Source organism: Portunus trituberculatus, chromosome 14, assembly GCF_017591435.1.
Source record: "Portunus trituberculatus isolate SZX2019 chromosome 14, ASM1759143v1, whole genome shotgun sequence".
Taxonomy (NCBI): domain Eukaryota; kingdom Metazoa; phylum Arthropoda; class Malacostraca; order Decapoda; family Portunidae; genus Portunus; species Portunus trituberculatus.
The window spans coordinates 20,749,184-20,772,628 of record NC_059268.1 but is presented as its reverse complement, the minus strand read 5'-3'; the positions used below and the strand labels follow the sequence as shown (position 1 = coordinate 20,772,628).

Genomic DNA, 23,445 nt, shown 5'->3' with positions numbered 1-23,445 from the left:
TTCACCTTCTTTGCGTCCTTTTTGCTGTCTCACTGTGGATCTTGAGTCTTGCCGCTTGCCGTCTGTTGATTCAGATTTAAACTACATGAATTAAAATTGTCATAAGCGAGCAGAGAGGCAGACAGTCGCCCTTTTCTTAATTTGTTTTTGCCTTTACGTCTTGCTCCCTTGTGAAAAAAAAATGCAAATAAATAAATAGATAAATAAATAAATAAATGAAAATACAGAAAAGAATGAACAAAAGTCAGATAAGCCAAGAAACACGTGTACTGGAATAAAAGAAAGAGACTCACTGCATGGTGCACACAATTATCATTAGGGTGTCGCTGGCTGACAAATAATGCACCGAGGAAATTAGACTCTGCAAAGGTCTCATGACTTATTCACAATGGATCTGTGGTCCGTAGTCAGAAACGCTACGCTCTCTCAACACGACTATTTTCAAAGGCCACAAGAATGATTAGTGGGATTTTCAAGAGTACTTCTCCAGTTATTAATGTAGAAATCTTGTCACTCTGCCTCTAGAACTGTAAAAAACGCCTTAAAAAATCACTTATCTCACCACGACTATTTTCAATGGCCACAGGGATGATTAGCGGGGTTTTCAAGAGTGTTTCTCCAGTTAATAATGTAGAAATCTTGTCATTCTGCCTCTAGAACCGTAAAAACTCCTTAAAACAACTCGTAAAATTTAAACAAAGCCTTTTGAAACAGTGGAGTGTTTGAGACTACGAACCTTGACTCACCGACGAGGGAGACGAACAAAAGCACATGAACAAAGCAAAGAACAGGAAAAAAAAAAAAAAACTAAACAAATTAGCCAAAACATAATGAAATAAAATAATCTTGCATGAACGTGGCCAAGAATCATGACAAATCACTAGGGAGACCATGCAGAAGTAGGGAGTCAAACATCAAGGAGCGAAAGAAGGAAGGGGAAAGGAGATCGATATGAACTTGTGTCGCGTGCAAGGAATGAAGGAGGAAGCGTACAGTGAGTCCCCGCCAAGCCACGCTGCTGAATTAGTGAGAAACGTGCCAGTAATCAGTAGTACAGTACGTGTGGCGCCACTCATGTATGCTGGAAAATTACCCACAAAGAGAGGGACAGAAAGGACTTCGTTTATATTTTCAACACTTCTGTGCTTCACCTTCAATATTTCAAAAGGCTTATTTCAATCTACACGAGTTTTCAAGGTGTTGTTACGATTCTAAAGGCAGATTGACAAGATTTCTAAATTATTAACTGGAGAAACACTTTTGAAAACCACGCTAATCATCTCTGTGGCCTTGAAAAATAGTCGTAATAAGAGAGCCAAGCGTTTCTAAATACCGACAAAGATTGTTTCTCTAGTTAATCATGTAGAAATCTTGTCACTCTGACTCTAGAACGGTAAAAACATCTAAAAAAAACTCGTGTACATTTAGATAAAGCCCTTTGAAATAGTGAAGGTGCGACGCGGAAGGGTTTCAGAACACGAGCTTTAGGAAACGAAGGAAGAGACGTGGAAGTCATACTAGAGACGAAAAGCAAGGAAAGACTTAGGTATACATCGATCTCTCTTGAAACGTTCCCTCGCGTCACGCCAACACTGTATGCTTCTTATAGTCTGGCTTAGCTGGTGTGGTGAGATGTACTGTGGTGTGTGTCTGTGTGTCTGATCACCTCACTGTCACTTGTTCCTCTCTCGCTTCAGTGATTAACGCCTCGTATAGAAATGTTTGTTCTGGGGTGATGAGATTTTTTACTTTTTTTTTTTTTTTATTTATTTTTGGTTTTAATGTACTACTGTTACTGCTACTACTACTACTACTACTAATAATAATAATAATAATAATAATAATAATAATAATAATAATAATAATAATAATAATAATTATGATAATAATAATAATAATGATAATAATAATACTTTTACTACTACTACTACTACTACTACTACTACCACTACTACTACGCTACTACTACTACGCTACTACTACTACTACTACTACCACTACCACTACCACTATTACTACTACTACTACTACTACTACTACTACTGCTACTACTACTACTACTACTACTATTCAATGTTGCTTTGCTTTCGACTTTTTTCAGTTATTTTCATCATTATTTTTCTTGTTTTATTTATATTTTTCATGTATTTAATTCTGTGTTATTCTTTTTACTTTCTTTACCAGTTAAGATCTTAATTTCATTCTTCATTTTTGCCTCCTTATATTTTTCTCTCATTCTTTTCTGTCCATTTATTTTAAGTTTTTAATTTTGTTTTAGTTCAGCTTTCTCAATTCGTGACTGACTCTCTCTCTCTCTCTCTCTCTCTCTCTCTCTCTCTCTCTGTTTCGCGTGGTGGAACACAGTGCATGTTTTGAAGGCAAGAACGAGAGCCTTCATTAAAGTCACTCCTGCCTGGCGCGCCAACAGATTGTCACTGATACGTGATGTTATTCACATTTGCCTCTGAGTCAAACCAAAACTTGCAGGAGACGAGGCCGAGTTTTGTTGGTAAGAGTTCGGAAACCTTATGAGTCCACTTATGGAGTCTTCGTTAGAATAAGTAAATAAATGAAAGAATAAATACTGTACAAGATTCTGTTTCCTAAGAAAGTTAGTGTAGTAATCCTAGGATATGGAGCTACAGTGGCAAGTGGCTTCATGACGGTGTCACTTTACGTACACCACCATTACCAACATTTGCCCTGTCGCTTCTTTAATACGAACAGTTTACCCAATTATTGGAATGCAAACACTTTTTTTTTTATTTATACCATGTGGGCTTTTCACGGAAATTTATGTGCTAAAGAGGATACTTTTTGGGGTACCTCCTATCTCAAAGCCCACCCGCTAGGAAACCGTTGCCCCGAGTGAGGAAGCCCAACCTACACTCGGACCGTGGACAGGATTCGAACCCGTGCTCTTGGAGACCCCTCGGACCCCAAAGCGCGCATGGTTCCACTGTACCACGGCGGCCCCTTCAATAACAACAAACCTGACACGAACAGGAATTGCCTTCAATAGTTTATTTGGACGTTGACGAACGCAGACATTGTAGCAGTAAACAAAACGAATGGTGCGACCAATTTATTTAAGTTTTCGTTCAAATACGTTATTCAGGGAAACTTGCAGCATGCAGCGTGTCTGTGCCAGGCCGTGGTTGGTGTGAGGCGCGTCACTCACTCCCTTCATTGACTGTTACTGCCCGCCCCCAGCCTGCCGCCGCCCCCGCAGCCGCCGCCGCCTGCCTGGCATAGTGCACTGCTGTGTTTGTGTGTGTCGCGACGGATCGCGACGGGACCCAGGCACGGGGACCCGGAGGCGATTCTTGGGTCGATAACAGAAATAAGGAGAGCGATAATAGCAGCCTTGCCACGCTGGCCGCAGCACGCTGACCGGCTCTTTAGTACAGGCCCCCGCCCACTCCAACCCTCCTCCATGGGGGGGGTAGTCTCTCTCTCTCTCTCTCTCTCTCTCTGGAAAGCTGCAGGCTCTTCTTAAATATAAACTCGTTTTTGTCATGCCAATTATCAAGCATAACAAACCCCGCGTTGTAAATGACAAGCCCCAGCGCGTGGCGGACTGGTTGCTGTTAAAGACTGAGTGGCTGTTGTTGTTGTTGTTTTTTTCATTGTTGTGATGTAAGTGAAAAGATGGTTTATTCAACAAAAGTACACACTGCACACCCTGCTTGTGTCCAGAGCAGCGGGCCAAGGTTGGACACCAACCTGTCGCAGAATCAGCTGAGCACCGCGGCGCTGCCAAACGATCGATCATCTTCAGGGATTCCGTGGACGCTGGTCAGGAGAAACTTGCAAACTAAATCTCTCCCAATAAAGCAATATTTCTTACCCATGCCACATATACGTGGATCAGAATAACCCTCGTTGTAAAAGGAGAAAATGTTGTTGTTACGGGTGCGTACGAAACTCTGATCCACCGTGCGGCAGCAGATTGTAGTGTCATCTTGTGGAAGTGCGCCTCTGCGAGTCATGTTCCTGAGTTTTTAAAGTATCGAGCTGTGATACGCTTATGGAACCATCTACATCCAAGAACACTCGCCCTAAAGATGGAGAAGTTATCTACCATGAGCTCAAGGATGGTGAGTACAGCTGACGGACGTGACAGGGTGTGCAGGGTGTGGAATAAGTGAGTCACGGGCCACGGCCAAGACACCAGCCCGCGGTGCCTCGCCGTGTTTATTACCCATATTTATAGATTTCGTAACACTACGAAGTTTTCTGGAGACGCACACAGATAGTTCATGGGAATGTGACGGTGCCGTCCACATGGCAGGCGGTGACGGCGTGTAGAGCGGCGAGTGGCAGTGTTAATAATTATGTATGCATCACATGCAGTTTGTTGCAGGCAACTCTTGACTGCTTATCAGGTGTTGGTGCCACTTACAGATGGCCCTGACGGGACCCTTTCCCTAGTGCCCCGCTGCCTGGCTGGCACGGCACCTTACCTGCCACCACGTGCCCACACCTGGGTGCCATCAGCAGTGCGTCATCACTCAATAGGCAAATGATGCTGGTGCCGGGTGGTGTGGTGTAGCGGTCAACCCGCCAAGCCGGGCTGGGGACGGAGCGGGGGCGGGGAATACCACCTCCACTTTGCTTCACTAATTCGCCCCGCCCAGCCTCTGGCCATCACCGGCCCTCTTGGTAACCCACCACGCCCACCGACCTACCGCCCCACGCCTTTCACTACCTACTGTGCCTACTCTGCTCCTCCCTCCTCCCCCCTTGCCCACCGCTGACCTGACCTTCATAGCAACACCACTGACACCACACCTACACACACCTGTCCGCCTGACGTGATCTGGGGCGCTAACTCGACGGCCTGCCACAATGTTACCCCTACCCCTACACAGCACACCTATCTCCCTACACCTGTCCCTACCTACTCCCTTAACCCTTCCCTTCGCACCTGTCCATCTTTACCATATTAACCCCCACTATCTCTCTCTCTCTCTCTCTCTCTCTCTCTCTCTCTCTCTCTCTCTCTCTCTCTCTCTCTCTCTCTCTCTCTCTCTCTCTCTCTCCAAACCTTTCCTACACTTCTCGCTCATTCTCTCCCTTGGTCACCCTCTCCCCCTCGCACATTTTTCCCCTCGCCCCTCATCCTTGTCTCTTTTTCAATGCAAGAGCCAGGCGGGAACTGGAAGCTTTACCACGACCTGTTACTTTCCATTGCCGCGCCAGTACATCGTTTGAAGGAAGGATGCGTGTGGGAGTGTGGCGTGTGGGCGGTGCTTGTGGCGAACGGGGAGCTTACTTATATGGAAGAAACACGTGGTGGTTGTGGTGGTGGTGGTGGTGACGGAATAATGGTGCAAGAAGTGTACATTTGTGCTTTAATGCTTGGTGTGTATGTGTATTTATTTATTTATTTATTTTTTATTGAGCTACGTTGTTTGAAGTGACATAGGTGAAGTGGTTGGTGTGTGTGTGTGTGTGTGTGTGTGTGTGTGTGTGTAGGTGTGTTTACTTCCGTCATTATTGTTATTCATGTCATCCTACAGTGTTATTGTTATCGTTTGATAGCAAAGACGATGGATCACGTTAACTTTTTCATTATACGTCAGATTAAGATTTGGTTCACACAACCTAACCTAACCTTACCTTACTTTATCTTACCTTACCTTACCTAACCTAACCTTACCTTATCTAACCTAACCTAACCTAACCTTACTTTACCAAAACTTACCTTATCTAACCTCCTTCTGTCTCCTTCCGGGACTAGCAATATGAATGGTCCTTGTTTGTCACTCCATATTTGTTGTCTTAAGCCAGATGCTACTCATATTTTAATCCTTCAGTACTGAACCACATTTTTACCTTGAGTTTTGGGTGTGATTAGACGATTTTATTGACTTTAGGAAGGGTCTATGAAGGGCAGTAGATTAATGGCCAGAGTCTTCACTATTTTAATCCCCCACATAAGTTTCTGAAGCTGTACAAAACCACCATATAGTAAGCAGAAAGAATATAAAAACGTGTCATGGTACTGAAGAGGTTTAGCTAGACGCCACTTACAAATTAAAGACAAAAACCAGAAACCTAACCTTGGCTAACTAAACCTTACATAGTGTCTTACCATATCTCAAATTCATGGTCGTAAAAGTTGTGTTGTTTTGAGTGGTGGTGGTGATAGAGGATTGGAGTGGATGAAAGAGAGGGAGCAGAATAGTGGTGGTGGTCACTGATGGAATTTATTGTGCAGGAGTGGTGGTGGTAGTGGTGGAGTGCGAGGGAAAGGCTGGACTAGAGTGAGTGGGCGGTGGTGGTTGACAGCAGTAGTGGTAGGAGGAAGGTGCGGGGCGTGGGATGGAGGTGAGTGAGGTGAGGTGACAATAAGGGTAGGAATAGTAAGGCTCGTATTCTCAAACTTCTCTGTTCTTCACCTCCACAATTTCAAAAGGCTTTATCTAAATTTACACCAGTTTTTTAGGGTGTTTTTACGGTTCTAGAGGCAGAGAGACAAGATTTCTTCATTATTAACTGGAGAAACACTCTTGAAAAAGGTACCCTGCTAATCATCTATGTGGCCTTTCAAAATCAGTCGTGGTGAGAGAGCAAAGCGTTTCTGAATACGAACCAGAATTGCAGGTGGTGAGTTTAGGAAGAGACAACCACACTGTTAACTGGAGAAACACTCTTGAAAACCCCGCTAATCATCTCTATGGCCTTTTAAAAATCATTGGTTGTGAGAGAGTAAAGCGTTTCTGAATACGGACCAGAGTTGCAGGTGGTGAGTTTAGGAAGAGACAACCTCACTGTAACACAAGGAAAAAACTGCAAGAAACCAATTGACTGTACTTCAAAATTTTCCTACTCTGTTATGCAGGAGAAAATCATTTTTTATTTCCTTCCCTTTTCCTCTTAAGCTCTTGAGTACCATGACGCGTTTTAATTTTCATTGTACTTATTATATGGTGATTTTATACAGCTTCAGAAATTTGTGTAATTATTAAAAACAGTGAATACTTTGACCATTAATCTTCTGACCTCCATAGAGCCTTCCTAATGCCAATAAAATGGTCTAATCGTACACAAATCTCAAGGTAAAACTGTGTCCTTGTATTAAAAGGGTTAATGATTCTACGTCCTATGTGTAAAAAGAAACTAGGAGTCGCTGTCTACTCTGCCAGACTCACACATGGAAAGAAAAGAAATAACAGCAGGATATGAAGTGACTATTGATCATTACTATGGAGGTAAACAAACTAGCGACGAGATGAGACAGGAATCGCTGAGAGAGAGACAAAATTAGGTGTCTTGTGGAGGTGGTGGTGTGGTGGTGTGGTGGTGGAAGGAAAGAAACGACTGGATGTCCGTTACGGTGGTTCAGTTAGGATTAACCCCTTCAGTACTGGGACACTTTTTGCCTTGAGATTTGTGTACGATTAGACCATTTTATCTACATTAGGAAAGGTCTATGAAGGTCAGAAGTTTGATGGCCACAGTCTTCACTAAGTTAATCCCCCACATGAGTTTCTGAAGCTGTATAAAGTCACCAAATAGTAAGCAGAATGAATATGGAAACGCGTCATGGTACTGTAGGGGGTTAAGTAATGATGGTGATTGAAAGTTTGGACGAATAGTTGAAGCGTGAGGAGAATGAGAGAGAGAGAGAGAGAGAGAGAGAGAGAGGCTTATATTAGAGACGTGAATTTTTAAAGAGGCGATTGTGACCATGGAAGTTTGATGGTGTGAGGCTGACCCGGTTTCTCTTCTCAACTGAGGCACCCCACGCTCTTCTGTCGCCCTTCTCTCACCCTCCTCTCACTCTTACTGTCCCCCACGCTCTCACTTGCTCGCTGTCCTCTGCTCCCCTCCCACACTTGCTAGCCAGTCAGTCTCTCTCTCTCTCTCTCTCTCTCTCTCTCTCTCTCTCTCTCTCTCTCGTAATAGACTCCTGTTTAGTCCCCGCTCTGCCTTCAATGTCCGTCTCTAACTGCGCATCCTTGCAAGTGATGTGTCTTGAATTGTTGTTTCTCCTTCCTCATCCGTTCATCTTCTCTATTCAGTACATGTTTTCTTTGTCTTTTCCATCTTCTTGTTGTTTATTGTGCCTACATTGTCTGTAACTAAGCATTTTGCACTTTTTTTAATTTTGTAATTGGATGTTTCTCCTTCTTTTCCTTCTCAGTATTCAATGCACGTTTGTTTCTCCTCTTTTTTTTTTTTTTTTTCCTCCATAAGCAAGTTTTCCTCCTTCGTGCCCTTCTCTGCGTCGCCTCACTAGCACACGTGACTATCCACACCTCAGCTCAACAGTTTGTCTCTCCTCCCACATCTAGACCGTCCTTTCCTCTGCCTACCTTCCTATTCATGCATGTTCCCTTTTCCCCTTTCCCTTCATAGGTACATTCATAAGCACCTTTTCCTCCTCCGTGCCCTGCCCTGCTACACCTTACCTAACGTCTTTACATCCCTTCCCAAAACTCATCTTTCTTCACCTCACATATAGACCACCCTTTCGTCTCCCTACCTCCCTCACTTGCTCGCTCGTCCCGCTTCACCTCTCCCCCTTGCCTCACAAACACCTCGTTGCGCCACACACCCGCCAGTGGAAGACGCAGGATATTCTTGGTGTTATCTCGTCCGGTAGCTATACAGTCAGCGAGCATCACCTTTACCAGCGCTACTGTCACTGTTACAAAGAGCCTGGGACTGTCTAGGGATCCTGTTGTGTTGTGTGGATATGCAAGATGGGGTTTCCTTACCGTCAGCCACTTCCTTCATCCGGACGCGCCTGAGCTGTGGAATAACTCGACTGTGACGCACTGCCACTGCCGCTGACGTGAGGGAGAGATGTGAACTTTCCTTGCCGTCCCGTCACTACTGGGCAAATCTTTCTTTTGAATGCCTCGTCAGTTCTCGTTTAAATCTTTTTGCGTGTTTGCTTGCCTCTGCCTCCTCCCTCACTCTCTCTTGCTTCTTCTATTCCTCCTACTTCTCCTTCTTCTCTTCCTCCTCTCTCACTCTCTCTCTCTTGCTCCTGTTCCTCCTACTTTTCCTTCTCCTTTTCTTCCTCCTCCCCTACTCTTTCTCTTGCTCCTTCTATTCCTCCTACTTCTCCTCCTTCTCTTCCTCCTCCTCTTCTACTATACTGTCTCTCTCACTAGTAGTAAGGAACAGTTACCCAAAGATGCTATCAAGTACATGAAAGTTTGTTGCTCTGTAGTCTTCCTCACCCTCCTCTGCCTCTTTCTCAACGTCCCCCGACCTACCTGTATGTATATGTGTGTGTGTGTCTAAACGTGAACTTGTAGCAACGTCCCTGCGTGTGTATAAAAACGGCGACTTAGGCTTAGGATGATAATACTGAAATGTTTCATGTTTTTTTTTGTGGTATTTTCTTTTTTTTTTTTTTTAGTAGTTTCTTGTTGTTGCTACTTGTTCTTGTTGGTGATGGGTAGTGGTGGTGGTGGCAGTGGTAGTGGTGGTGGTAATGGTTATGATCGTTGGACTACTACTACTACTACTACTACTACTACTACTACTACTACTACTACCACTACTACTGTACTTCTGCTACAACTATTACTACTACAACAACTACTAACCCCACAACAATAACAATAGCAACAATAATCCCACATCATCACTGGAGACTTACTGGCAAAAATGATTGACTGAGCCTTGTCACGTCACGTTGGTTGGTGTCCTCAGCCCTCACGCCTCGATGATGTCTCTGTGACGGCCTAGGTTGTGTCTGTGCGTATGTCCAAACAAGATGCACGTGTCTGTTGCTGCTATCGCTGTTGTCCCAATCAGTTATTGACGACTGTGTGTGTGTGTGTGTGTGTGTGTGTGATACTCTTCCTCTTTCCGTCTATCTGTATGTCTGTTTATGTCTTCTCTCCTTTGTCCGTCTGTCCATTTATATTTCTCTTTCATTTATTTGTCTGTGTCTGTCTCTCTGTATGTCTGTTTATGTTCGTCTTCCTTCGTTTCTATCTTTCTCGATCTTTTTGTCTGTTTCCCTCCTTCTCTCTGTTTCTGTCCTTCTCTCTGTCTCTCTGTTTGGTTCTGTCTTTGTCTGCCTGTCTTTCTACATCTCTGTTTCTTTTAGTCTGTTAATCTGTCACTATAATAGTAAAAGTGCCCTTAGAAACCCATGTCATCTTAACTGGAGCCTTTTAACCTTTTTAGTACCAGGAAGCGTTTTCGTATCCATTCTGGTTACTAATTGGCGATTTTATTCAGCTTCAGAAACTTACATGGAGATTAAAATTGTGAAGATTCTGGCCATTAATCTTCAGAACTCCATAAATCCTTCCTAATGTCAATAAAATCATATATTCAAACCAAAAACGCTTGATAATAATGCGTCCCTGTACTGAGGAGGTTAAAAGAAGTGGAGGTGGGGCGAAGAGGTGCTGCAGAGTAGAGGACCAATGATCAAAGCAGGACCGTCACTGGTATGCGCTGACGAATGAGTGAACAGTCAAGGATGATGCTTGCCACAATGATGAGGTTCGCTCGAGTATTCTGAAGTCAACACGTTCTAGATAACCTGCGAGTGTGTGTGTGTGTGTGTGTGTGTGTGTGTGTGTGTGTGTGTGTGTGTGTGTGTGTGTGTGTGTGTGTGTGTTTGTAGTGCCAACAATACAAAAAATGACTTAATATAGTTAGTTAAGTGCTACATCTTAACCCCTTCCGTACTGGGACACATTTTTACCTAGAGTTTTGGTTTTGATTAGACGATTTTATTTACATGAGGAAGGGTCTATGGAGGTAAGAAGATTAATAACTAGTCTTCACTATTCTAAACCCCACATAAGATTCTTAAATAATAGTAAGCAGAATGAATATGGAAACGTGTCCTGGTACTGTAGGGATTAAAAGTCACATATAAAGCTCTGTTATGGAAAAAAAAAAAAGGAATGTTTTAGGGAAGATACAACCTCGGTTCGTCCTTCCCAGTAACCAGAATGAATATGAAAACGCGGCACGGTACTGAAGGGTTTAAGAGACAGTGGGGATAGATTCTTCCGTTGCACGCTTATCAGGGTTGCCTTAATTACTGATTGTGCGTCTCTCAACAAGTTCCTCTCTCTCGTCTAGATAACACCAGGATACATCTTCCCAAATTGAAGCTTTTTCCTCCTGATTACACCGTCGAAGTTGTACCGTGTGATTCTCTGCATTAACCCCTTCAGTAGCATGACGAGTTTTCATATCATTCTGCTTATTATTTGGTGATTTTCTACAGCTTCAAAAACTTATGTAGAGGGATTCAAATAGTGAAGACTGTAGCCATTAATCTTCTGACCTACATAGACCCCTGCTAATGTCAATAAAATAGTCTAGTCACACCAAAAATTCATGATAAAAATGCGTTCCAGTACTGAAGGGGGTTAGGATCTGTGTGTGAAAGAGCATGAAGGGGTCATGGTAATGATAGCAGATTTGTTTATCTTTTCTCCTTTTTATTCTGTATTTCCTTTCCTCTATTTACCTATCTTGTGTGTGTGTGTGTGTGTGTGTGTGTGTGTGTGTGTGTGTGTGTGTGTGTGTGTGCATACGAATACAAGTCATAAATATTTCAAGCGAATATCAAAGTTAATCTTGTTTATCATTTAACGTGAACAGTAATCAAACCTGCCTCAAGGAACTATACTTTCAATCCTTCCTTCATCAAAGCAAGACATGAATTCCTATATACTTAACATTGCAGTATATCATATAAGTAAGAAAATCATGATCGCTGCACGCTAATCCTCAGTGTTTATCAGGAACGAAGATAAGATAGCAGTAATGAGGTGACTCTCGGATCAGTAAGGATATGAACATTGAGAAGTCTTGTGAAACTAATCCTTATGAATGCAGCGTTATCTGAGTTGCCAGGTTCACCAGGTGCCCCTGCAGGACTGGTGCTAAGAACTTCCTAGTCGCAACCATACTTTCAAAAGGCTGTATATGAAGTGACGTGGGTTTTAAGGGTGTTTTTACGGTTCTAGTAATAGACTAAGAAGATTTTTACCTAATTGACAGAAGAAACATGCTTAAGATCTCGACTTATGACTAACAGACACTGTTTTTAAGGATGATTGTACGCTTCCAGTAACATATTAAGATGATTTGAACTTTATTTTACAAGAGAAACCTGCTTGAGACCTCGACTGATGACTAATTGACGCTGATTTTAAGAATACTTTTACCGTTCTAGTAAGAGAATAAGATTTTTACCTTATTAACAAGAGAAACATACTTGAGATCTCGACTAATGACTAACTGACGCGAATTTTAAGGGCGTTTTTTACTGTTCTAGTAACAGATTAAGAAAGTTTTTACCTTGTTAAAATAGAAACATACTTGTTAACTCGACTAATTCTCTTTGTGGCCTTTGAAAATAGTAGTGGTGAGAGAATAGAGAGTTTCTGAGTACGGACCTGAGAGAAAGCAACTCAACACGCTGGCAACACTGCAGCGACGGGTGAAGGAGTGAGAGAAAGTGACTGCGACTAGGACAACTTGATGGAGTGAGCGCGTTACGTCTGTTGCCCCACTGTGTACGATAAGGATATGCATGTTAACCCATTCAACACATTTTTACCTTAATTTTGGGTATAATTAGACGATTTTATTTGCATTAGGAAGGGTGTATGGAGGTCAAAAGATGAATAGCCAGAGTCTTTACTATTCTAATCCCAATATATGTTTCTGAAGCTGTATAAAATCGCCAAATAGTAACCAAAATTAATATAAAACGCGTCCTGGTACTGACTGAGGTTAGGATAAGATGGAGTGAGTTTGCCTTGTGCGTGTTGCCCGCTGTGTACGATAAGGGTATGCATGTCAGCTCTTCCCACATGAGCGGCAGCGGTGAGATCAAGGCAGCAAGTGACTTTAGGAAGGAAGGAAGGAAGGGAGGGAGAGAGGGAGTCACGCATCATTCAAAACACTATACTTGGACCGAGTTCGTTTTGAAGGCAGTGGAATGTGGTGTTTGTGTATATTATTTTACTTGTTTTGTTTATTTATTGATTTTATTTACGTGTTTAGGTGTTTGTTCGTCTATTTTTAGCTTATTTTGGTGTTTTAAGTCCGTTTCTTCTTGAGTAGAAGTAACGGGCTCGTGTGGGTGTGTGTGTGTGAGAGGGAGAGAGAGAGAGAGAGAGAGAGAGAGAGAGAGAGAGAGAGAGAGAGAGAGAGAGAGAGAGAGAGAGAGAGAGAGAGAGAGAGAGAGAGAGAGAGAGAGAGAGTATATATAACCTTTCGAATTGGAGGGAGGAGGAAAACTCGAAACAGGAAAACTGGAGACATTTTTAGCCAGTCTTATTTTAGCTCTTTGCTTCCTTTCAACTCACCAATGAAGAAAAGAATGGAAAAATAATTCTAAGTTTACTGTGTTGCAAGGGAGACTTTTTAATTCATTTTATTCACTCAAGTTTTTCCTGCTTCAGTTATCACAGTGCCTGGGTTTCATAAGTTTTAGCAATGTGAATCCCTGAACTGTGATTAATGGCTGCCCTACCTCCCCTGTGAAGCGTCGCGTCCACCTGTGCTCAGTGAGGGAGTCTGTATGGTTCAAAATGCATTATTCTTCAGTTAGATTAATCCAGGCTTGAATGTGGACTAATTAATATTCCACTGATCAAGTAATATTTAACAGCTCTGTTGGCGGCGTCATTACAGTGCACACTCCGCACCCCACCCTGCTGGCAGGTGTGCTGTGACGCCACCCACACCTGAGGCAGCACAGGTGAGCGCCGCCACGCCCTCGCCTGATGCTTTTGTGCAGCACCTCCACCATTCCTGCTTGGCACGGGCAGATCTGCAGTGCCAAGGCTCCTCTGCCACTGAGCGAAGTGGTTGGCACACTTTTCACTTTTCTCAAGAAACCAAGTGGTGATTTACTGAATCATCTCATTGACTTGACAAAAATATAATGTAAAGTCGAGTTAATCTTGTATATCAAAAGTTAAGTAATCAAGTTGATCGTTAACTTGTTCAAGTTATTGATTAAGTGAATCAATGAGCGGATGCCACGAGGCCTTCCTGTTGTTCCCTACAACCTGGCACCGCCCCGCCCCTCCTCGCCCTGCCCCACCCGTCCATGGGTCTCGACGCTCCCGCCTCTGCTGGTCGTGTGTCTCCTCACAAGGCGACTCATCAACTTGTGCCTTGTTGTGACTGTAAAGGCTTTCTTTGAGGCTCCTATTACAACAAGTCATTCCTCAGTTTTCTCTTCTAGACATTTATTCATGTTTGATGGAAAGACAGCTTAAAGCCAGACACTTTTATCAGAATATTATGTTTCCTCTGACCAGCTTCAGGCGGCTCACAACGGATACTTCACACACACACACACACACACACACACACACACACACACACACACACACACACACACACACACACACACACACACACACACACACACAGGCCTTACCGTAAAAAAAAAAAGACAGATGTGAGGCGTCGATCATACATGGTAGATGGCAACACGGCAATCTTATCGAGTGAAGGCTTACACGCTGAGACGAAACTACTGGGAAGGATATTGTCACGTTGTGCAAGGTGCGTGTCATTATCAGAGATTACCGGGACAGATAAGCCAGCTGTGTGACTCAGGTGAACGCCCTGCATGGCATAACACCTCCGTGACGCACATCATCATACTTCGTCCACCACTGAAGAAAATAATAATAGCCAAGTTTTTCCTAGTTTGTTTACTTTCTGTACGTGTGTGTATATGTGAGTCAGCGTTGTGGTGTCAGTGGCGCTTGTCTGAGTAGAAGAGGTGTTTGCCGTGTTTGTTGACTTGTAATAACGCAGAAAAAAAGTAATAATAACCAAGTTTTTTTCTTGTTTATCAACTTTTTGTAGGTGTGTGTATATGTGAGTCAGCGTTGTGGTGTCAGTGGCGCTTGTCTGACTAGAAGAGGTGTTTGCCGTGTTTGTTGACTAGTAACAGCGCAGAGAGACTCGGCGATGAAGGATGTGCGTCACACCTACACAGAATCATAACTTGTCAGGAACTCTGATTGCATTTCCTGTGTGTAGGCAGATGAACGCTCGGCGCGGTTTGTCGGCAACAGCTCTCCAACCACGGAGAAACTAGACACTGTTGCTACCGTCTCTGGGGATTCTCTCCCCTGTCGGTCTGTGTTTGAAGGGGAAAGCATATGGTTCCTATTCTAAAGCACTTCACGACGCACTTTCACTGTTTGTAAAGGTTCTAGTTAAAGGTAGACAGGGTTTCCAGAGCGTTTAAATGGTTGTAGTGCCAGATTAACGTGATTTTTTGCGATATTAAAAGGAAATACTCTCTTCAGAACCGGGCCAGTTATCTCTGTGGCCTTAGAAAATAGTCGTGGTGAGAGAGTACAGTGCTTATGAATACGACTCTATGTTCAGGCAGCGCTCTTTCCTCAGTGCATGATGGGGAATGATGAGTGAGCTGAGAGGAGTGTGTTCACCTTGTCACCTCTAGTCCGTGGCTATATGCAGATCAGCGTCGCCTTAATGTCATTTTTACCGTGACAATGTACTACACTTTTCACTGAGGCAAAGTAAGCTTTCTACCACAGTTGTCACCAGTGTTGAAGAGGTATTTCCTGCTGTGGTATGTGGCAGTTCTCGTTCACACACACACACACACACACACACACACACACACACACACACACACACACACACACACACACACACACACACACACACACACACACACACACACACACACACACACACACACACACACACACACACACACACACACACACACACACACACACACACACACAGAGAGAGAGAGAGAGAGAGAGAGAGAGAGAGAGAGAGAGAGAGAGAGAGAGAGACAGAGAGACAGGCAGACAGACAGAGAGAGACACACACAGAAAAAGAGAGCAAGGCATATCAGGACACACGGTAACTCACATCCTTTGCTTCCCCGCGTGCGTTCGCCGCGAGACGCCTGACTGAGCGAGGTGGACGGCGGGACAGCGGCATAAAGAGCAGCGTATGGGACCACAAATATCAAGGTGCGCCGTGTTTCCTCCCGAGGCGCCACTTGAAGCTGAGGGTTAAGGAAGGGTGAAGAGGTGCTTGGCAATAGTGTAGTGTAGAGAGATCCATGTTTGGCGACGATAAAGTGCACGAAGACAGGCAGGGCAGGACTAAGGTGGGGCCAGACACACACATACACACACAGAGACATATACACTGCTTGGTTTCCCGGCCTTCACCTTCCCCGTATAGGCACAAGGCTCAGGGACATCAAATAATAAAAGGCAAGGGTCACTAAGGTGGAGACGCTGACAGCAGTAAGGAAAGAGGAAGGCTCGCTCCACACACACACACACACACTGTCTCTATCTTGACTGTTGGAGGCGATGTGCTCTCAATGGCTTGGCTACCTCATTGTGACTACTTGTAATGGGTTATACTATAAAATTGATGCTTTTCATGAGTGTTTGTATGATTCTATTGATGCATAAAAGACCCTTCATGTTACTACCGTAGTTTTTCTCTATTTTTACACTCTGTTCACTTCATAATCATTCTTCTCTTTCACTGGTAAATTGGAACTCCACGCCTATTTTTGCATTTTCTCTTTCCTACGTTTTTAATTTCAAGGGAGACGTCTCATATCACTTCTCTAATTTTCATCAATTCTTTTGGCTATTCTTTGCAAACTGAGCCTCTTTTCTTCTATATGAATCTTATTGCCCTTTGTTGAGTACCCATCTCACATAAAATTGTTTCCTGTGTGTTTTGAGTTGGTTAGCTTCGATTTTTTTCCTGTCACGTGTGTGCTGGACGGAGAGGAAGGCAGGGAGGTACGGGTTAACGAGTACATATCTGGTCTATTGTCACTCAAGCACAGGTGTCTCCAAACTCATTAGTCTGTCGACCCCTTTGTGGTGCTTCTTATCGTTCATAGACCCTTAGGTATAACACAGATGTCTCACGGCTCATTAGTTCATCGGCTCCTGTGTGAAGCTTTATATCGTTCATTTACCTTTAGTTATCCAACAAGAGGCTGGAAATATCTCTTCAACTATGGTGGAGGAGGTGGAAGACTGTGTGGAGAAGAGCCATGATCTGTTTCTCCCGTTAATAATGTTAATCTTGTTCATCTGGTACTAGAAACGTATAAAATATCTTCAGAAACCCGTATATTTTCAACCAGGGCCTTTAGTTATCCACGAAGAAAAGATAGAGGAGGTGGAAGACTATGTGGAGAAAAGCCATGACCTGTTTCTCCTGTTGATGATGTTAATCTTGTTCATGTGGTACTAGAAACTTTAAAAAATATCTTCAGTAAAACGAATATTTTCAACCAGGGCCTTTAGTTATCCATGAAGAGAAGATAAAGAGGTGGAAGACTGTGTGAAGAGCCATGACCTGTTTCTCCTGTTGATAATGTTAATCTTGTTCATGTGGTACTAGAAACGTAAAAAAATATCTCCAGAAACCCGTATCTTTCTAACCAGAGCCTTTCGTTATTCACTAAGAGAAGTCAGAAGGAGGTGAAAAACTGTGTGGAGAAGAGACATGACCTCGAAAGATTACCTGAACGGGGAAAAGAACACACACCAACACACCCCACACACACCAACACACCCCACACTCCCACACACACACACAACACACACCACAGACCTGAGAGACTGGTGGAGCGGAGGTGGAGGGCGGTGTTGGGCTAAAACATTCCTCCACGTCAGAAACCCGTATATTTTTAACCAGAGCCTTTCGTTATTCACTAAGAGAAGGTAGAGAAGGTGAAAAACTCTGTGGAAAAGAAACATGACCTCGGAAGATCGCCCGAACGTAGAAAAGAATGAAAAATTAATCTTGTTCATCTGATACTAGAAAACATCTTGAGAGACCAGTATATTTTCAACCATAGCCTTTCGTTATCCATTAACCAATTCAATACCATGACGTGTTTGCACATTCATTATGGTTAGTATTTGGCGATTTTATAAAGCTTCAGAGACTTGTGTAGGGGTTACAATAGTGAAGACTCTGGGCATTAATCTTCTGATCCCCATAGAACCTTGCTAATGTCAATAAAATCGTCTAATCGTACATAAATCTTAAGGTAAAAATGCGTCCCAGTACTAAAGAGGTCAAGAGAAGTCAGGTAATATCACCTCAACTGTGGTGGAGAAGAAACATGACTTCGGAAGATTGCCTGAAAGCGGAAAAGATTGAGAAGTACCAACAAATCACACGGCCTCATTCTCCTATCACCTCCTTGTATGTTGCTCCTCTACCTGCCTTTCATGCTGTCCTAGTTGCTGTGTTGGTGGTGGTGGTGGTGCTGTGTGGGTGCCAATCTTTCCTCCCTTGCATCGAGCGGGACACCTGTGGCCTTCTTGGTGCCCGGTGCCTGATGCCCCTTGGTCGTGGCGGTGACTCAGCATTGGCACGCAAGGCAAGCCACGGACCAGCGCCAGCAGTTCATTGTTCCCGCCAGATATCGTAGGAGTTGCCCTGCTTTCCCTCTCCCTCTCCCTCTCTCTCCCTTCCCTTTGTTGCTTTCCAAGACTCTCCCCACGAATATTTCCCCTCGTGACTCTCTCTCTCTCTCTCTCTCTCTCTCTCTCTCTCTCTCTCTCTCTCTCTCTCTCTCTCTCTCTCTCTCTCTCTCTCTCTCTCTCTCTTCTCTACTTTTTTTATATTTTTCTCTCTTTTCTCTTCCTTCCTTCATTATTTTGTGTCTTATATTCTCTTTCTCTCTCTCTCTCTCTCTCTCTCTCTCTCTCTCTCTCGCCGCGGCAATGCCCTTGTCACTATACCACACGTGTTCGCACTTTTAGCTGCACAAGGGATTTATTTCGATAGGTGATGGAGGCAGCGGGTAGACCTCACCTTTGTCTGGGCAAGTTTAGGCGAAACAAGCCACGACGCAGTGCACCCAGCCCCGCCCCGCTCTCCGCTCCCCGCCTAGCATGCGTACCCAAGGCCGAGGTGCAGCGGGCCAACTCTATCACAGACCCACTGTTCTTAAACGCTTCGGACTGTGATAAGAACAGTTTTCAAAGGCCGCGCAGATATGATTGGTAAGGTTTTCATTATCGTTTAGTTTTATTGGTGGTGTGGGATATTGCTCAACTGTCCATTCAATCGTGAAAACGCGTATATCCAGTCAACTTTCACTATATCAGAGCGGAGGATGCCGGGCTCGTAAATGTTTTGGACAAGGAGAGATGAGAAGTAAGGTTCCTATGATCTTTTAGGTTATAATATTAAAATTCTATTCATCCTCTGAGTACCATGACGCGTTTCCATACTCATTCTGCATATTATTTGGTGATTTATACAGTTGAGGGGGATTAAAATAGTGAAGACTCTAGCCATTAATCTTCTGACCTCCATAGACCTTCCCTAATGTTAATAAAATCGTCTAATCACACCCAAACTCATGATAGAAATGTGTCACAGTACTGAAGGGGTTAAAACATCAAGAAAATCATAAAAGCATTCTTGTAAACCCAGCCAGCTTCCTCTATAGGAGAGCGAAACGTTTGAGAATGCTGAGCTGGCCACACCCACACCTTGCTTCATTCTCTGTGCTGATCCTCACCCTGCTTATCAACGCCACACATCCACGAAGGCAGACGGGATATTTTTAAATGCTTTGGACTCAGTTAAGGTCTTCTTTTAAAGGCCACAGAGATAGCTAGTAAAGTTCCCATAATGTTTTTTCTCCCAGTAGTGATGCGAGAGCCTTGTTCAACTATCAGTAGGTTCATGAAAGCATCCTTGAAAACAATGATAACTTCCACTAAACAAAGACTGCCAAGGCCCGTATTCAGAAGCACTTTGGCCTCGGTTCCAAAAGCCACAGAGATCATTAAACCCTTCAGTACTGGGACGCATTTTTACTTTGAGTTTTGAGTATAATTAGACGATTTTTTTTTTATATTAGGAAGGGTCTATAGAGTTCAGTAGATTAATGGCCCGAGTCTTCACTATTCTAATCCCCCACATAAGTTTTTGAAGCTGTATGAAATCACCAAATAGTAAGCAGATTGAATATAAAAACGCGTCTTGGTACTGAAGTGGTTAAAAATATTCACAAGACTGTTTCTCCTTTCACAATGTAGAAACCTTGTCAATTTATCGCTCTAACCATAAACACAATATTCGAAAACCGTGCACCTACAATAAGAGTCTTTGTAGGTATAGTGAAGGTGCGGTGGAGAAGTGTGTCAGAATACTGTCTTGCATGTAATCCAGGAATCAGAACGCTTGCGAATACACGAACCTGGCCACACCCACCCACGCCTTACCTCATCCTCTAAATCACTTTGCTTACCTTCCTGTACTTATCAACGCCAGAGAGCTTTCATATGCGCCACCAAACCAGCGGGAATAGATCGTACTTCGAGGACCAGCAGGAGGATGCGTCACTTTGCTTGCCTTCCTGTACTTAACTCCTTCAGTCCCATGACGCGTTTCCATATTTATTCTGCTTACTACTTGGGGATTTTATACTTCAGAAACTTGTGTGGGGATTAAAATAGTGAAGACTGTGGCCATTAATCTTCTGACCTCCTTAGATCCTTTCTAATGTAAGTAAAATCGTCTAATGGCACCCAAAATTCATGGTAAAAATGCGTCCCAGTACTGAAGGGGTTAACAACGCCACAAAGCTTTCATATACGGCACGAAAGCTGCGGAAATATCATACTTCGGGGACCAGCAGGTGTTTCCCCATTGTGTGCAGTTTCTGATGCCGTGGAGCGATGACCTTCCTTGCTGAGGCACCGTCACTGTTAAGACAGGCTTCGATTTTCGGGGAGAAGAAAGACGGATGGTGAAAAAGACAAAGAAAAAGTGGGAAACTGAATCAAAATCTGAATTAATATTTATGTAATCAACCACTTCCGTTCATCAATGGCTAAACAAGAGCCTCAATGTAATTATTCCCAGCATTCACCACCAATTACAACGCCACAACAGCCTCACAGACCAGCGGTAATTGTTTGTATGCCAGGAAATGCTGCAGTTCTAGGTAGTGTATCAAAAGGCGAACACAATGCTGCTATAACATTACGTTCACTGCACTGAATGTACTTATATCAAAATCAGAGCAAATTATAAGTGATAACTGATTGGATATTGAATTACGGCAGAGAGAGAGAGAGTGAGAGAGACAGAGGACAAAGGATGGAGATGGAACAAAGACAGGACGAGTAAGTGTAGGAGTATGATAGAAAAGGAAAGCGGTGGTAAGGAATGGTAATAGCTGAATAGGAAAGTGTAGCAGGAAAGGGACAAAGGACAAAGGAAGAGTGGGAATCTAATACAGGAAATTCAGGTGAGGACAAGGAAAGGGCGCTCCGAGACTGAGAATGTGAGAAATGACGGGTGAACAATGCGCTATAGTGAATGACAGGCCCGTATTCTGAATCACTTCCGAGTCTCACTGCACCTTCACTATTTTCAAAGGGCTCTTGTTGAAGGATGTTTCTGTAATGCTAATGACATGTTAACAAGTTTTCTGCATTATCAGTAGGACAAATACTCTTTAGAACTCGGCTTATTGTCTCTGTGGTCTATTTTCAAAGGGCTCTAGTTGAAGTTTCACGGTTTCTAAGGATATTTCTGTAATTCTAGTGACCTAACAATTTTTCTGCATTATCGACAGGAAAAATACTCTTTAAAAGTCGGTTAATCGTCTCTTTAGTCTTAAAAAATGGTCGCGGTGAGAGAGGGAAGCGTATCTGATGAGTATTTTTTCCTGTTGATAATGCAGAAAATTTGTTGATATGTCACTAGAATTACAAAAAACAAAAAAACATACTTAAAAGCCCGTGTCACTTCAACTGGAGTCCGTATTCTGAAACGCTTTGCTCTCTCACCATCACTGCTTTCCAAATGCTTCAGTGGAAAATACTCGTGTTTTTAAGAGTATTTTTATGGCTCTGGTGATAGATTGGCAAGATTTCTAGTTTATTAAAAAGAGAAACTGTCTTGGAAACCTGGCTAGTTGTCTCTGTGGCCTTGGAAAATTGTCGTCGTGAGAGAACAAGGCGTTTCTGAATTCGGGTATACTTGTGATGAACACCTCGCCGACGCAGTGAGAGCCCACCAGGCCGGCGTATGGCTGTCCGCCGCTCATGTGTGTTTCCACCTGCGTTAGTGGAACGCCTTGCACATCCCGCGCGTTGCTGTGCGTGGCGCGGCCCGATACTGGAGCAAAGAGGGAGGAGGAGGAGGAGGAGGAGGAGGAGGAGGAGGAGGAGGAGGAGGTGGTGGAAGAGGAGGTGGAGGGGATGTGTCATCTGGTTTTCACGGTCAAATTCAAGTGGATATGCTGGCTTTCCACCTTAGTTGGCGGCAGCCCTGGCCTCTACCGGCTAGCGAGAACAAGAGAGAGAGAGAGAGAGAGAGAGAGAGAGAGAGAGAGAGAGAGAGAGAGAGAGAGAGGCTCAATATTCGGTAGGTGGATCGGGGAGAATTTTTCCAGTTCCCGTGCATTAGTTGTGGCTGCCAATGCTGATCCCTATCTGAGTTTTGGGTGCCACTGATGTAACGTTGATTTCTCTCTCTCTCTCTCTCTCTCTCTCTCTCTCTCTCTCTCTCTCTCTCTCTCTCCCATCAATGTGCAATAACAGGAAGGCTTGTCTGTTGGGGTGAAATGTTCAGGTGTTCCTTGGAAGGCGTGTGAGTACATACATTACGAAAAATAAGATAATATTGTCATGCTTCCGTGGAAAAATATTGTGATCCTGCACAAAAAAGTAAGGATTGAATCGAGTCAGTGTTTCCATGACAAATTCTATCCAGTTACAATTTATCTTTTTTTTTACTCTCAGTTGTCGCGAAATCTGGTACTAGTTTTATTTTTCTATTTTTTTTCTTTTTTTTACTTTTCCAACTGAATTCACCCCGATGTATTTTTCATTTTCCGCATAAAAGAAGATAGGCAACCAGTCGCACGTTCTTCCCTGTTTTGAACGAAGCATTCCCACGTCTCATTTCGTGTTTTGGTGTGTCGGCGCTACACCTCCGCGCCATCACTCTTGAATGCCTGACTTAAACGCTTTGCTCTCTCACCATCACTGCTTTCCAAAGGTTCCAGTTGAAGATCCTCGTGTTTCTAGGAGTGTTTTAATGGTTCTGGTGATAGACTAGCAAGATTTCTAGTTTAATAAAAGGAGAAACTGTCTTGGAAACCTGGTTAGTTGTCTCTGTGGCCTTGGAAAACTGTCGTAGTCGAGAGAAAAATGTGCTTCTGAATATGGTTGATGCTTTACTGGCTCACCGTCACTGCTTTCCAAAGGCTCCAGTTAGTGATAGTGTTTCTAAGAGTATTCTAATGGTTCTGGCGATAGATTGGTAAGATTTTTAGTTTATTAGAAAGGGAAACGGTCTTGAAAACCCGGCTAGCTGTCTCTGTGGCCTTGGAAAATTGTGGTAGTGAAAGGGGAAGGCGTTTGCGCATGAATACGGGAGTTATAT

General features: G+C 43.5%; 1 protein-coding gene across 3 annotated transcripts in view; it reads left to right on the top strand.

Annotated features, from left to right (window-relative positions):
• The window catches only part of LOC123503815 (ribosomal protein S6 kinase alpha-5-like), a 59,739-nt gene that overhangs the window by 2,824 nt on the left and 33,470 nt on the right, over positions 1-23,445 (top strand). Inside the window, exon 1 of one of the 3 annotated variants that reach the window (XM_045253862.1) lies at positions 3,159-4,100. The exons of the other annotated variants lie outside the window; for them this stretch is intronic. Coding sequence (XP_045109797.1) covers positions 4,031-4,100 — 70 coding nt within the window. The 5' untranslated portion in view covers positions 3,159-4,030. Of the gene's footprint in view, positions 1-3,158; positions 4,101-23,445 lie in introns of those variants that run through there. 3 annotated transcript variants of the gene reach the window in all.